This window comes from Cannabis sativa, chromosome 8 (assembly GCF_029168945.1).
Source record: "Cannabis sativa cultivar Pink pepper isolate KNU-18-1 chromosome 8, ASM2916894v1, whole genome shotgun sequence".
NCBI classification, from domain to species: domain Eukaryota; kingdom Viridiplantae; phylum Streptophyta; class Magnoliopsida; order Rosales; family Cannabaceae; genus Cannabis; species Cannabis sativa.
This window is the reverse complement of record NC_083608.1, coordinates 24,448,662-24,465,810: the sequence shown is the minus strand read 5'-3', so window position 1 is coordinate 24,465,810 and position 17,149 is coordinate 24,448,662. Positions and strand designations below refer to the sequence as shown.

Below are 17,149 nucleotides of genomic sequence, written 5' to 3'. Positions count from 1 at the left end.
TTTAACTTTGGAGTTAAAATATTTGGTCACCTTCTTTTGATAAGCTACCATTCGTATTTGCGACTCGTCTCGGAGTTCTTCAACTTGATCCAGCGCTTCCTGTAATAAAGCTTGGTTTGTACCTGGATCGTAAGTCGTTCTCCTGTGGGACGGGAATAACGTTTCTACCGGGACCATTGCTTCACAACCGTACGCCATTGAGAAAGGCGAGTGGCCGCTCGTGGCTCTGGGGGTCGTCCGGTAGGCCCATAACACTCTTGGCAACTCTTCGGGCCAATTGTTTTTGCAGGCCAGCAGCTTTTTCTTCAGGGTAACCTTTAAAATTTTGCTGACTGCTTCTGCTTGTCCGTTTGTTTGCAGTCTTGCCACCGCGGAGAAGCTTTTTACGACTCCGTGTTGGTTGCAGAAGTCAGTGAATTCTTCGCAATCAAATTGCTTTCCATTGTCAGAGACTATTTTGTGAGGCAAGCTATATCGACACACTATGTTTTTAATAACAAAGTCTAGTGCTTTTTTAGCAGTTATAGTCTTCATTGGCTCAGCCTCCGTCCATTTGGTGAAGTAGTCTATTGCTACTATTGCATACTTTACTCATCCCTTTCCTGTTGGGAGGGACCCAATACGATCTATTCCCCAAACCGCGAAGGGCCAGGGGCTAGTCATCAGGGTAATCTCATTGGGAGGAGCTCTCGGTATGTTCGCGAACCTTTGGCACGAATCACATTTTTGGACGTAGTCTATGCAATCTTTTTTCATTGTTGGCCAGAAGTATCCTTGTCTCAATATTTTCTTTGAGAGACTCGGTCCTCCTGTATGATCCCCACAGAACCCTTCATGGACCTCTAGCATAATTTGGCTAGCTTCAGGGTCCAATACACACCTTAAATAAGGCATGCTGAGTCCTCTTCGGTAGAGAATTTTATCCATCATTACATAACGGTGAGCCTGATAATGAATCTTTCTGGACAGTGCCCTTTCTTGGGGCAACTCACCTTTCGTTATGTATTCTATGATGGGGACCATCTAGTTGGGTTCTTGCCCAACTGTTGCTATGTCCTCTTTTATTTTGATGCTTGGCTCTGCCAAGCGTTCCACAGGTACTACCCCCAGTCCTTCAATCTCACTGTCCGAAGCTAACTTAGCCAGCCAGTCCGCGTGAGCGTTCTTTTCCCAAGGGATTCTTTCTACTTTATAATCTGTGAATTCGTGGAGCAGTTTCCGAACTATCGTTACATATGCGGCCATTCTTTCGCCGCGCGTCTGATACTCTCCTGATATCTGGTTCACGACCAATTGGGAGTCGTTGTAGATTTCTACTCTTTTGGCCCCCACAGCCTTTGCTAATCTCAGCCCTGCTATCAAGGCTTCATACTCGGCTTCATTGTTTGAAGCTGAGAAGTCGAACCGTAGGGCTGCCTGGAGTCGAAGTCCACTCGGGGATATCATTGCAACCCCTGCTCCGGATCCATTTTCGTTGGAGGCTCCGTCCACAAAGACTTTCCATGTTGGGACCAACGGTACTGGTGCATTCGCGGTTGCCTCGGCTTCATTACATTCGGTGATGAAATCTGCCAATGCTTGTCCCTTTATGGAGATACGGGGTGTGTAGTGTAAGTCGAATTGACTTAACTCCATTGCCCATTTGAGGAGCCTTTCGGACGCTTCTGGCTTTTGTAGGACTTGCTGGAGGGGGTGATTAGTCAACACCTTGATTGGGTGCGCTTGGAAATAAGGCCTCAACTTTCTTGAGGCCATTAGGAGGCAAAAAACTAGCTTTTCGATGACGGGGTACCGCGTCTCTCCCCCTATCATGCGCTTGCTGACGTAGTACACGGGATGTTGAGTTTTTTCTTCTTCCCGGACTAAGGCCGCGCTGACCGCGTGCTCGGAGACGGCCAAGTACAGGAACAGGTCATCTCCGAGAACGAGTTTTGATAGGATTGGAGGCTTGGCCATGTGCTCTTTCAATCTTTTGAATGCCTTCTCGAACTCGTCTAACCATTCAAACTTTTGGCACTTCTTCAAAATGTTGAAGAAGGGAATGCACTTGTCCGTAGACCGGGAGATAAAACGGCTTAGGGCAGCAACCTTTCCGGTTAGGCTCTGCACGTCTTTGTGTTTCTTGGGGGATGGCATGCTCAGGAGAGCTTGAATTTTTTCTGGGTTTGCCTCAATCCCTCTCTGGCTGACGATGAAGCCCAAGAACTTTCCTGATTTGACCCCAAAGGTGCATTTCTTTGGGTTGAGCTTCATTCCGTATCTCCGAACTACTTCGAAACATTCTTCTAAGTCGTCCGCGTGGCTATTGCACGCTTTAGACTTGACTAACATGTCGCCTACGTACACCTCCATGTTTCGCCCCAGGAGGCCTTTGAACATCCGGTTGACCATTCTTTGATAGGTTGCACCAGCGTTCTTCAACCCGAAAGGCATGACTAGGTAGCAGTAGACCCCCTTATCGATCCTGAAGCTAGTGCACTCTTGATCTGCCGTGTGCATCTTTATTTGGTTGTAACCGGCGTACGCGTCCATGAAGGACAGTAGCTTGAATCCGGAGGTGGCGCCTACCATCTGGTCGATCCTAGGCAAAGGGAAACAGTCCTTTGGACAAGCCTTGTTTAGATCACTGAAGTCTATACAAACTCGCTAGGTTCCGTTAGGCTTCGGCACCAGGACCAGATTGGCTAGCCATTCTGGGTAGTAAACGTCACGGATCATGCCGTTTGTTAAGAGCTTATCACTTCCTTCTCTAAGGCATCGACCTTCACTGAGTCAAGGGGACGTCGCTTTTGTTGGACTGGCAGCATGTCCAGGTTGACGTTGAGGACATGGGTGATGACGTGGGGACTTATGCCAGCCATGTCCTCTTGGCACCACGCAAAAACGTCAACGGCACCTTTCAGTGTCTTTAATATTTTTTCCTTCTCCTCCGGGTCTAGGCTCTTCCCTAGCCGGAGTACTTTGGTGGAGTCGAGGTCACACACTGATATCTCCTCGACGTCCTCCATTGGTTCTACGATTTTTTCGGACCACACGTGGGGATCCAATTCGTCTTCTTCAGCCATTTCTGGCTCAATAGTTTCCCGGACCATCAGCACGGGTAGGTGGGTGGCAACGTTGTAGCATTGCCTCGCCTCCCCCTGATTTCCTCTTACCGTCCCTATCCCAGCTTCCTGGGTTGGGAACTTCAGGCACAAGTGCCGTATTGATGTGACTGCGCCAAAGTCTACCAAGGCCGGTCGGCCGAGGATTGCGTTGTACGCTATCGGGCAGTCCACCACCACGAAAGTACAGTACTTGAAAGTACTCTGGGGTGTGTCCGGGCGCAAGGTGACCGGAAGTCTCACCTTCCCCATCGGGATAAGTGTTGTTCCGTTAAATCGTGTGAGTTGAGAACCACTCGGTGAGAGGTCTCGGTCCGTCAGGCCTATTGCAGTAAAGGCCTCTTTAAAAGCAAATTCACGGAACTCCCGTTGTCGATCAGGACTCTGGCCACCACTTTATTGGCAATGGGGGTCTCTATGACCAACGGGTCCCGGTGCGGATGCCTGCCTGGAGAAGGGCAAGCTGTTGTCCGTCATCAACTTTCTTTGTTTTCGAGGCTTCCTCCCGGAACCTCTTTATATAATTCTTTAGGGTCTCCGTAGGCAGCTGCTTGATGTTAGTCAAGGCGCTGACCTCCAGATTGACCTTTCTTGCGGAGACAAACTGTCTCCGAAAAATTGGTCTGTAACTTGTTCCAGCAGCCCACGGATCCGGGCTCCAATTTCTTGAACCACTCCTCCGCGGACCCGCTTAGAGTAAGCGGAAAGCACAGACATTTAGCGTCATTGCTGACTCTCATGACCGTCATGACCCGGTTGAACCGTGACAGATGGTCGCTTGGATCAGAGTTCCCGGTATAAGCTGCCATGTCGGGCATCTTAAAGTTCTTGGGGAGCTATGCTTCCAGGATGTGCTTGGCACATGGCTCTCGGTCCTCACAGTTTGAGTCGGAGTCGTCGCCTTTCTGTCTCCGGGAGACTCGGGCGATATCTTTTCGTAGTATGGCGAGTTCTCCATGATTCCTTCGTTTAACGTTCCCCTGACCTCGGGCCCGTATTTCTTTGGTCAAGGTGATCCCGGAGGTCACCTTGATTCCCATTGATTTGATTCCTCAAATCAACGGGAGGACATTTCTATCCTCTTCTTCCTCTCCCTCCGGGCTCCTGGTGCACGAAAACGCTTTTTCGGTCCTCTCGATCCTGAGGGCCAAGACTCCCTTTTTGGAGTTTGCCCCTCTGCGGACCTTTCCCTTTCGGGAAATCTGAGCGGACCTTTCACGGATCCTGCACCTTTTTCTTTTTCCCGGGGGTAGGAGTAGGGTTCTTCTTTTGGTTCCCCTCAGCAAGATACCTTACAGGGGAAGGATGCCTGCTTGGAGAAGGGCAAGCTGTTGTCCGTCATCAACTTTCTTGGTTTTCGAGGCTTCCTCCCGGAACCTCTTTATATAATTCTTTAGGGTCTCTGTAGGCAGCTCCTTGATGTTAGTCAAGGCGCTGACCTCCAGATTGACCTTTCTTGCGGCGACAAACTGTCTCCGGAAGTTGGTCTGTAACTTGTTCCAGCAGCCAACGGATCCGGGCTCTAATTTCTTGAACCACTCCTCCGCGGACCCGCTTAGAGTAAGCGGAAAGCACAGAAATTTAGCGTCATTGCTGACTCTCATGACCGTCATGACTCGGCTGAACCGTGACAGATGGTCGCTTGGACCAGAGTTCCCGGTATAAGCTGCTATTTCGGGCATCTTAAAGTTCTTGGGGAGCTTTGCTTCCAGGATGTGCTTGGCACATGGCTCCCGGTCCTCACAGTCTGAGTCGGAGTCGTCGCCTTTCTGTCTCCGAGAGACTCGGGTGATATCTTTTCGGAGTATGGCGAGTTCTGCCATGATTCCTTCGTTTAACGTTCCCGTGGAGACCGTGGGCCCGTATTTCTTTTTGTCAAGGTGATCCCAGAGGTCACCTTGATTCCCATTGATTTGATTCCTCAAATCAACGGGAGGACATTTCTGTCCTCTTCTTCCTCTCCCTCCGGGCTCCTGGTGCACGGAAACGCTTTTTCGGTCCTCTCGATCCTGAGGCCCAAGACTCCCTTTTTGGAGTTTGCCCCTCTGCGGACCTTTCCCTTTCAGGAAATCTGAGCGGACCTTTCGCGGATCCTGCACCTTTTTCTTTTTCCCGGGGGTAGGAGTAGGGTTCTTCTTTTCGTTCCCCTCAGCGGGATACCTTATAGGGCTTGGTTCCCTAAATTTTTGCCTTTGAGTACTTGGCGAGGATTCCTCTGGTTCCTTTCCAAGTCCGGTTGACATGGCTTTAGGATGCACGTGGATTCCAGCTGCCTCCATGGCTTTTTGCATGGCCAGCATTACCTCTTCCATCTTTTGATTTTGTGCTTTTTGGGCTGCGATCTCAGCTTCATGATCGACGGCCTTTTGTCTTAAGAGCACCAATTTCGAGTAGCTACCTTCATCGTAGGCGTACTCATCGAGGTTTCCCTCGTAATCATCATCAGGAATTCCTTCTTCTTACTCGGAACCCTCAGTTGCCCTTGAGGCCACGTCCTCCTCATTTGGGTCTTGAGCATCTTAAAGAGGGCGAGGTTGACGAGTGCTTCGAGTCTCCACCATTGTTGTAATGTATTGTGTGTTTACAGAAGCTTTCTTCAGCTCTCAATGAAAGCACCAAAATGTTGACCGAGGTTTTCGGCAACCAATAAAATAATAAGAGTTTAGAGAGCTGTAAGAAATTAAGAGAGAGATTTTTACATGGTTGGGGCGTTAATGAGCCTTAGTCCACGAGTCTGTATATTTATGAGTGTATTCAATACAGAGAATGTTCTTAGTGAGTATTTACTCTTCTTGCACTTATGCAACCCAGAATTCTCGACCCCCATTAATGAGCTTTGAGGGGGTATTTATAGTGTTTTTGTGGGGTGATCCCCAGAATTATAGTACATGTATTTCTGTAACTATCAGTAAAGTTGTGTATTCCCAATGAATATACCATGGGTAATGCATGGTCAAATCCCTAGGTGTTGTAGGGATTTTATGTGGGTTGTCCTTATTCCCTTTTGACCGATGTGATTCTTCACAGAGTAGCCGTCAGTAGACTTTAGTGGTCATAGTCTTGTAGGTGCAGATCGGGGGTTGTGTCGTCAGACTTTATTGCGTGTGGCAGTTCCAACACGCCTCCTCCCATGCGGCATTAAATGCGAGATGACTGCTCATAGGAAGTCTGACACCTCCCGGAGATGCTTTGATGCCATCTTGGTCTCCGAGAGCATATAAAACCTTGCATGCCTTCTCCGGGAGGCATATCCAAGATAATGCCTTTCTACACAAAGACTTTGCTATTAATTTAAGTGCTAAAACCTTTTGTGTCCACGTGTCCTTGTCTGGTTGGTCCACGTACATTGGGCAAAATCAAGGGCAACATGTATATATATAAAAAAAATACATGCAATGTGTATGATGTAATACCCAAAAGAAAGGGAGCATCTTCAATTGTACTTTTTTTTTTAATCTTTTAAGTTAATTTTCTTCATGATATTGTCATTGTCTTTATTTTGTTGATTTGGGTTTTATGAATTACTAATTTTATCTTTAGATTTTAAATAAATATGTTTATTTTATTTTGCTGTTGTTGTTGTTTTTGCATTTCAGTTGATTTATTTTTGTTGGCAAAGCTCAAATCTAAATCTTAGGTATAAAACTCAAACTTAGAGTTTTATTATTCAACAATCTCCTTTGGATTTGGTTTTTGTTGTGAAAATTATATACGCAAGTATACGCAATCAAACAAGTAATAAAGTGATAAGTAAGATCGTCTCCACAAGGATTGCAAACAAAGCTTAATGTAAAACCAACTAATTACAACTTAAAATAGAGCAAATAATATGTAAATGGTTGAGTAATGATTCAAAATTAGAAATAACAAGAATTAAACTTGCTAAAATTAAAACTACTGCTGCTAGAAAAATTGTTTGCAAGATAAAAAAATGTAATATGGCAAAAATGGCTTGAATAACTAATTCCTTCTAGTCAAGTTTTTTTTCGGTCAGTACAGCATCGGTTCAGCATTGCTCTAGCATTCTGCACAGAGATAACAACAAATTCCTCTAGGCTTGTGAGAATTTTCCAACACTCACAACTTTAATTCTACCATTTAGCTCAATATATTCTTATATCAAACCAGCAAGCAGAACACTATTCAAACATTAATTTGGTAAGTTATGCAAGGTAAATGAAATATTCCTATCCCACTTACAAAGAAAAGCCTAAATCTAGGTTTTCACTTGCTTCATTCAAGTTGAACTACTAGATCTAGCCCTTCCAGTACAAGATCTAGCTTAGCAAATTGTTCTTCATGGCCAAGAAACAACAATCAATTAAAATGAAACTCACTTGAATGAACAAAGGCAAACAAATGCTAAAGTAAGCTTAAAATTTAATCATACCCAACTTAGAAGTTCATAGTCATTCAAGCCTCAAAAGTTTAGCTCATATTCAAGTAAGAAGATAAAATCCAAGCTAAAAACAATTCATCCATGGCTGCTGCCCAAATTTACAATCTCAAGAAGTTTTTAATACTAAGTACAAACAACAATAAAAGAGAGTAAAGAAAGAAAACTAAAGAGAAGGGGTAAAAGAAAAGTCAAACACTAAGGCTTGGTCCCCTCTTCTTTCTTCTTTTTAGTACTCCCTGCTGTGAATTAAAGCTTCTCCAGTAAAATGGCAGCTGCTCAAGTACGAAAATTGATGAAGATGACTCCCCTGTACTTCCTTTTTTCTTTTCTTTTTGTTGTTGGGTTTTTAGGGTACAAACTTCATACCCCAAAATAGAAGCCCAAACTTTTCCACTTTGGCCTACTAGGGTAAGACCCCTTTCTTCCACGTCAGCTGGCTGATGCAATTTGAGTGACTGGACCGAAGTTGCTGAGGTGGATAAGTGAAATTCGTGTTTCCACGTCACTGCCAGGATGCTGAATTCACTTCAGCATTGCTTTAGCATTGCTTCAGCAATCAGCCCAGTTTCAGCTTGTGCTCCTTTTCTTCCTTGCTTCTTTTTCTTTTACCTATTAATTTAATTTCTCCTCTTTCAACAAAATAAGCACAGTTACTTGGAAAAACACACCCAACAATATCAATAGTTACAAGACTTAAAGGTTAGATTACTAAATAGAAAATAACACTAAAACTAATTAAAATTAAGCAAATAAACACAATTTCACTACTCTCCTCACAATACTTTAGTTTAAAAGCATAAAAAATAACTCTATACCATAGAGCTATCAGTTTTCTATCTTTTTTCAAATGATCTTAACTTTGAAATCTAATGCTTATTGATGTACCCATTTATCTCACAAGCTGGTTAAGTTATTTTTTTACTGAGTTGTGCATAGATTATGTTGTTATATTGGATGTTTTTTCTTAAAGAATGTAGTTCTCATATTTCTTCTGCGATGTGCTAGCATTGTTTATAAGTTGTTTATATATTATTTTCTAAATGCTTTTATTTTTATGTTGTTGTTTTTTGCTATTGCAGTTGAATGCAAGAAACTTGATTTTTTGTTATTTTAAACTTCAAAGTTGATTAGAATAAGCTTGCTGTCCATTTCTATTCTATTTGTAAGTTAAACTTTTTTCTTTTTCAGAAATACATTATTGATTTGGATATCATTTTAGTTGCAAACTTTGTTCTGCAAATATATTATAATAGGAGTTTGGATTATATATATATATATGTGCATGTATATAAAGGCACACATGCTATGTGTTATCCGTATTTCTAAGCAACGGATACATGGAATTTAAAAGAAAGGGATTAACCTCATAATTTCCTAAATAAATTCCCTTACTGCAATCTTGTCGCGGAGAATCCTCACAGAGCGAGGAACAAGTTTATCTTAGCTTCTCGGATGTAGAAGGTATGTTGTCTCTCCCGGACGTAGAGAGGCCCAAAGATGGAAGCATGCGTAGCTAGTACCCGGGCGGGTATTCGAAGGGCCTAATGTAGATGTCGACTGCCCAAGAGTATTGCGGATGTCTACCTTTGACACAAGCCAGGTCACCAAGTGACAGTTATGCTTTTTCTGACACATGATTAGATCTTGTCCCCTGTGTCCAAGCATGGTAGTGTGCACACCTCCATCACTTTTCTGCCAGACGAATACAATAAAGGTGAAAGATTTTGGTGACACGTGGCTTCTACTTTTAAAGGCTAAACCTTTAAGCACCACGTGTCCACTTCGTACAAATGGTCCCCAATTGTCCAGCTGCAGCATGCACGAGCACAATAGTTTCCAAGGGACCTAATAGTCAACTCTCCTTTGTATGTAATTTATCTCATTAGTGGACTTTGAGTATGATCCCTAGGCGGGTCATGGGCATGTCCATACCCACCACTTAATTTATAAATACCCTTCTATTTCCATACAAAGGGGGATCAGAACTTTAGATAGCTAAAACTCTGCTAATTTTACTCTTCGTCTTCTTCAATGGAAACAGGACTCCTATAGTGATTCGGGAACAAGCTTACAACCCCTCTATACACGATTAACTAGCCAAAGTTTACGAAGTGCCATCAACAAGGACTTTGACAAAAATTAACATCTAAAGAATTTGCAGTTTGCATACTTCAAAGATTCAACTAATTATTCTAAAGTTTGAAAGTTTAAGGGTATTAAGTTTTGGCTGTTGGAACCAAAAACTTCAAAAAATCCTAAGACAAGCTATCGAGTGGCCTAAGTTAGCAAATAATAGTAGATGAGGATAGCAAAAGAAAGCATATGGCAGATAAAGTAAACATACATAAATCAAAAGTAGCAGTCTTCTACCCTATTACATGAAGCCTCGCGGTTAAGGCATAATATAAATTGTTTCTACAAAAAACTAGTTTAAAGTAATAAAGGGAAAAATTACAGGAAAAGACTACTTCTAGACTGGTTCCTCAGTTTGATCCTGAATCTAGGCTGGAAGTATGTTTTGGATCGAAGTTGGAAGATCTTCTAGTTTTTCCTTAGAAGGATCCTCGAGGTCCTAGGCAGCATTCCCTAAAGATACTACCACTTTAGCAGAATGTCTAGGCTCCAAGTCCTTGGTGAATTCATTGCCAGACTCTTCACTACCTTGTGGATTGAGAATTTTTAAGTTTTGAGTTGATTTTTAGATTAGGGTTTGTGATCTCATGGTTTTTGAATAAGTTAGAGCTTGAGTTTAATGATTTTGATGGCTGCTATGTTTTGAGTAGTGGAATTTTGAGTTTGATGTTTAATTTAGGTATAAAAATGAATTATTGTGAATTGTTAAGTTGAATACCTTATTTTTGTGGTATTATACTGTTCTAGAAATGTTGGACAGGTATGGATTGGTTTTGGTTCGAGTTTGGGGAAGAAAGCCCAAAGTAAACTGGTCTGCCAGAACCGGTCGACCGGTTGTTCTGGTGCACCAGAACTGGTCGACTGGTTGCTCTGTAGGGGGAAAATCTCGAGTTTTTCTTCGAGTTCTGTTTTGGCTCGAGGTAGTACCTAGTACCTGTTTTAGGTTATTTAGGTGTTGCGTAGCCTGCCTTAGGATTGTTGGAAGTTAGGTTGTGTCCGATTTCGGATTTAGGGTTTTATTCCGAAGTTATGATTTAAGACATTTATTGAGTTTTGGTTGTCGTGACATAGGACTAGGATCGCCCAGCTTTGTTTCCACTCAGGTCGGCCCGCACACCAGATTTCTGGACTGAGGTAAGAAAAGTGTTACGCATCACTTAGGAATTAATAATTAAGTTGATTTTATTCAAGATACTTAGTTATTGGTTTCTATTTTAATAAAGGGCTTTTTTCAGTTTTAACCAAAAAAAAGTAACAATTTTACAAAAATACTTCTAGCTGGCCAAATAAACAAATATACAACCCAAATAAAAAAAATTACACAAATACCACTTACACACACCTTTAACCTAGGATCCATGCTTCTTGGGCAACTATCACGCAACCATCGCGCAACTACACAGCAACCCAACGCAATCAAAACGAAAATTCAACCAGAAAGAGAACCACCATTAATTCTGGCAACTTCACCTGAGAAGACGACCATAATCAATCAAAATAGGGGCTGTTTAGAATTCATAAAAAAAAGTGTAGAAAAACTACTACGAAACTAAAATTCAACTGGAAATCCAGTTTAATTTGCATAAAACTAATGTCCTGACTTCAATTTTTAGATCCATGAAAGGCATATCTCAAAAAGTTGAAGTGGAGTTCCCAAACAATCCAACTCAAGTATAATCCAAAAAAATGCATCAATACTATAGTAAAATGTTTATCCTGATGTATTTTTGTTGTTTTCCAAATTTCTAATGGTGAATTTGTTCATATTAAATCATAAGAAGACATGTATAGAGTTACGTACGTGAAAATACTGTTCTGATTTTTAATGTTTCACAACAGTTGCATTACAGTTGCATAAACATTTTGCTAACAATTATTTTGTCTGATTGAAACCTTCATCTGATACAACCTTCGGTCAACCACCCAGCAACCACCCAAAAACTTTCGTCTGATTGAAACATTCGTCTGATGTAACCTTCGGCCAACCACCTAGCAACCCCTTGCAACCATTGTCTGATGCGACCACCGCGCAATCACGCAACAACCATCGTCTGATTGTGTAAGTGGTGATAGTGTAAGTGGTATTTTGGTAATTAAAATTACATAAAAGGTATAAATATTGACTTTACCTTATGGAGGTATTTTTGTAAATAAATGTTATTTTATATTTTCTATGTAATAATTTCTTTAATAAATTTAATTAAATAGAAAATCATATTTAAGTTAAAAAAATTTCAATTTCAGATAAACTTAAATTAGAATAATTTTTAAAGTATATTTTATTTTATTTTAATAATCATTTTTATATATAATTTTTTTTAAATGCATTTATTATATAAATTAGATATTTCGAAATTTTGAAAATTAGATTAAAGTTGAAAATTAATTTAATAATTAATTTTATTTCAACTTAAATCAAGTAATTTTCATCAATGATTTAATTAAAATAAATAGACAAAAATATATTATATTTTATTCAATTTTACTATTTCAGTGTTTATACTAAACCATAGGTAAAAATCCTAATTAACCTAATTATATAAAATAGATAAGAAAAAAAGAAGATGAAGAGAGATATACTTAGTGATAAGGAGGAAAATATTTATTACAATTAATAGTAATTAATAGAAAAAATTTAGTTGATTTACACATTCATATAAATAATATTTATAGCAGTTGGAATATTTTTTGGTATTTTTTTTCAATCATTTTCTATTTTTGGATCATCTAATGAGAATGAATTTGTAATTAACGCTTAAAAAAAAAGTTAAACCAAAATAAAATTATGAGAATTTAAACCGGCCAGAGAAACCTTATTACTAAACAAGAATTAAAAAAAAATAAAGGAATCTTCATTTATTCCACTTCTTCTATGATCTCCAACACACTGCATCCAAATTAGCCTTGAATAAAAATATAGTTGAGAGAGATTACTAGATGACTTGATCAGAAATACCATGAACAGATACCAAACTGGGGGCATAGAAGAAATCCCAACTTTGTAATCTAAACACCTTTTGAATACGTTTTCTGATCACTTGATTTCGAATGTTGTACACCAATATATTCCTCTCATCAGTTTGCATGAGAATTTCATCATTTTTCATGAAATTCAATGGACGTGCAAATTCCACTCCACCAGCTTCAATCACTAGTTTTCTACTCCAACAATGATCTCGATTATTATTCAGCACCCACAACTCAAAAAATACTTTATTCTCACTATAAAACATTAAAGCAAGTGAGTCATTCCAAGCAGCCATTGTAGGAATCTGCTCTTTATGCACTACAAGATTATTACCCGGTAACGCCACATAACTAAATACCTCCTTACACATATCAAAAGATATGATTAAAAACTCAGATGATGAATTAACCCATTTAGACCAATAAAAAAACCCATTACAATAACATTTCATGGCATTGCCTGTCCAACGCTTGAATTTAATGTCAACTCCAATCTCTCTCCAAGAATTTGACCTCATGCTATAAACCTCAGCCAAAACTTTTCCAAGCTGATTCTTTCTCCACCCAAACCTAACAACTTTGTAATCACCCGATTTCGAATCGTAACCGAATCCAACTCCTTGGGGGCTGATATTCTCTCTCAGACATGTTTTGGGAAGATTTCTCCATTGCTTTACCACCGGATTGCATAAAGCTATGGCTCCTTGGCAATTCACTTGGCAAATTATACCATTACAATGAATCCCAATCACACTAGAGGCGTGTTCTTTACCCGAAATCAAAGGTAGATCAAAACGTTCCAACAAAGAAATTTTTGTAGAAGGATCATAGAATATAGTGAGAGATTTGAAGACATTGTTGCGTAGAGATTCGAGTTCCGGGTAGTACAAGTGGCCATATCCAGGGCAACAAAAGACCATACATGATGAAGAGGTACAGATGGAGTTTAGGTTGCGAAAGTGATTGTGGACAAATGATGAGTTTTTTAGAAGAGAAGTTATGAGACCATACCAATATTTATTCACGCACTTGAATCGGATCAAAGACTCTGCAGGCAGCCATGAAAATACTTCAACTAACAGCTCTTCCAGTAGATTGGACCATACACACTTCTTACGGTGTAGCAGCAGCCGGCGGCCCCCGCGGCGGTCTGCCTTGCCTCCGAAACAAATCCTTAGCATGCTTCTCACACTCTCTACTACTCTCCTACAAACAATTATTTTAACACAATCTCTTCATCTTTGATTGAGTGTTTTTATTAATGAAGTGATCAAATGAAAAATATTAATTATAAATAGAGTAGATATATAGAGGTCAATTATTAGAGAAATTCAAAACAGTTCAACTAATGCTCGAGAGAGTCTCCAAAACAACCATGTGGCCATGTAAAACTAAACTATATAACTTTTTAAGCAAACAAACATTACGTATTTGTCTAACTAATTCAGCCGTTAATTAAACCAGGGAAATTCGTACATCATAAAAAAAAAATATTTAGACAGAAATAAATTAAGGGCTTTTTTTTTTTTTTTTTTGCATTTTTACCAAACAGAGCACCTTAATTGCACAAAATTCATATAGATAAAAACTACGGAAAAACCACTAAAGTAATCCAAATTGTAAGTTTGAAAAAAAAAATTAAAAAATAGTATATGAGTTAACTTTTAATAAACTATTTATATTTATTAATTAAATGCACATTTATAAATACCAATAATTTATAAGTTAACACGGATATCAAATTTTAAAAAGTAATAAGGCAGATGTATACCATTTTAACATTATTTCATTATTGAAACCAATATTTTATTTAGGTAAGTTAATTGGCACAATATATATTTTTAGGCCATAAGTTTTTATTATTAGGGATATTGGTGGAAAAACTACTTTAATTTTACATTTTTTAAAACTTAACCACAAAAATTGAAACTTTTACTATATAACCTACTAAACCCAGGTTTCGTTTTGCTCATTACACTTCTATCTAAAAATCTCAATTAAGTGTCACAATGTACTGCCTACGTGTACACAAATATACACGTGGTAAATTTTAAGTAGTCCACGTAATATTAATTATCAAATATTATAAAACATAATTTGAAAAATATAAAAATAAATAAATTATAATTAAAAAAAATTATTTTATTTTTCTTTCTTTTCTTTTTTTTCCATTTTTTTTCCTTTTATTTTCTTCTTCCTCCTCTGAACTGAACAAAAAGCTCTAGCTCATCTCATCCATCCCAACCACCTCCCCAAACTTTATCTTCTCCACTCAATTTTCCTCTTGCTCTCTACCTCTTGAGCTCAGTAACTCCCTCATCGTTCACGGTGCGAGTCCGGCGAGCATCTCTCATCAATCAATGGCCAAAATAGAGGCCACCACGGGCCTCCTGGCGTTTGATTTCGAGACACCGAGCCCCTCCTCCTCCCTATTTTGCCTAATCATCCCCTTCTCTCCATCACGTGTACCACTGTTGGATAGAACGGACACCAGCAGTGGCCTAGTGGCCATTCTCATTGTGGAAATCAAGACCCCGAGGTCTCTAGGACTTACCATTCCTCTTCATTTTCATTTTTATTTTTATTTTCCTTTTCTTCTTCTTCTTGCGAACTGAACAAAAAAAAAAAGTAGTAAAACACTTGAAAGGGTGAGAGAGACAGATCAAAGGAGAGAGAAGAGGGAGGATCGGGGTTGGGGTTGGGGTTTTCTGGGTCTTGGGCTTCGGTTCTGTGGCCCGTGTGGCCTAAGGTGGTCAAAGAACCCCTCGGGTGGGTGGCTGGCGAAGTACACAAGAAAGAGAGAGATAAAAATCGAGAGCGAGAGAGAGAGAGAGTAGAGGGGGGATTGGGGTTGTGGATTTCTAGGTCATGGGGTTTGATTTCATGGCCTGTCTAGCCGGCTTAAGGTGGTCAGAGAACCCCTGGGGTGGCTGGCCGATGCTGCGCACAAGAGAGATAAAAATTGGGAGAGAGAGTGTGAAGGGATATTAGGGATTTTTCAGTTAAGAAGAAGAATAAAAAAAATGAAAAGGAAAAAAATAAAGAAAGAAAAAAGAGAAAAAGAAAAAAAATAAAGAAAAGAAAATAATTTATTTATTTTTATAATTTCTAAATTATATTTCATAATATTTTAATAATTAATATTATGTATATTATTAAAAAAAATTCACGTGTACACAAGCAGTCCACTGTGCCACTTAATTGAGGTTTTTTGGACAGAAGTGTAATGAGTAAAATGGAACTTGGGTTCAGTAGGTTTTACCGTCAAAATTTTAATTTTTGTGGTTAAGTGTTAAAAAGTCTAAAATTTGAGTAGTTTTGTCGCAAATATATTATTATTATTATTATTATTATTATTATTATTATTATTATTATTATTATTATTATTATTATTATTATTATTATTATTATTATTATTATTATTGAGTGGGTATTGAGTGGAGAATGCAACCCCAACCCTGCCCCCATTCCCCATTTATGCCCCCCAATATTCCTCGCCTCGCCCTACAAGTTCCCAACGAGTTCGAGGTAGGGGAATCTCTATTGGGTACCCATAAAAATTAAAAAAAAAATGATGATAAAATAGCTCACAACCTACAATATAACATTAACAATACAAAATTTATCCACCCATCCGACCGCAGTACATGTATTTGCAAAACCTACTTCACTATGGTTGAATATTTAAGATATTCAAACTCAACTAACATGCATAATTTTTTACCCATCCGACTGTAATACAATATATCACAGAACCTACTTCACTGTGGATGAATATTCAAACTCCACTAAGCATTGATAATTAATTATAACAAAAAGTTAGTTAATGTATATACCTGTATAGCAAGCTAGAATCCAATCAACTCCAAATTATTTAGAACCTTCAAAAATAGTTCACAACCTACAATATAATAAAATACAATAAAATTAAAATTTTAATTATTTAACGACTTACTAATTATATCAGTAACTAGTTAGTAATAAAAATATATGAACATGAATGAAAAAAAAAAGTAACTAGTTACTATTTAGTAAATTATATACATAAACTTTCAAAAAAATTATATATACATACATGGGTGCACTCTTAATGGGTATTATCCATGAATGGGTAAAATTAGAAAATTTTGAGTTTTTATGCTTAATTTTTTTTATCTAATTAAAAAAATCTCTCATTTTTATATCATATGGGCTGAGATTGTTTCATCGGAAAAAAAAAAATTTAAAAAAAAGTTTTTTAGCAGGAAATCTAAGAAAAGAAAAAGTTGAGTTTGAGTTAAATATTTTTTATATAGTGTAAAAAGAGATATTTTTTGATATTTTTTTTAATTAAGTATTTAAATTAAGCATAGAAATTTAATTTTGTGATTTCATTATTCGTTATTAGATTTGTTGCCCTTAATTTTGTCCAAAATACGTGGACCAACGCGACTGTGACACATGGATTGAAGGAGTAAGACTTTGAGATAATTCGACTAAGTCTTCTTAATCAAAAGGATCAGCAAGGAGCATGCCTCCCGGAGAGCAAGGCTATAACAAAGCTCAT

The 17,149-nt window shown here is 38.8% G+C and overlaps 1 protein-coding gene across 1 annotated transcript; it reads right to left on the bottom strand.

The window, feature by feature from the left end:
- Positions 1-12,422: 12,422 nt before the first annotated feature.
- LOC115700002 (F-box/kelch-repeat protein At3g23880-like) lies at positions 12,423-14,022 on the bottom strand. Its single transcript, XM_030627549.2, has one exon. The coding sequence runs from the start codon at positions 13,782-13,784 to the stop codon at positions 12,570-12,572; it is 1,215 nt and encodes a 404-aa protein (XP_030483409.1). The 5' UTR covers positions 13,785-14,022; the 3' UTR covers positions 12,423-12,569.
- Positions 14,023-17,149: the final 3,127 nt, after the last annotated feature.

What these genes read in the sequence shown, in the direction of transcription:
- LOC115700002 (XM_030627549.2), bottom strand. Translation starts at nt 13,784, where the DNA reads ATGCTAAGGATTTGTTTCGGAGGCAAGGCAGACCGCCGCGGGGGCCGC.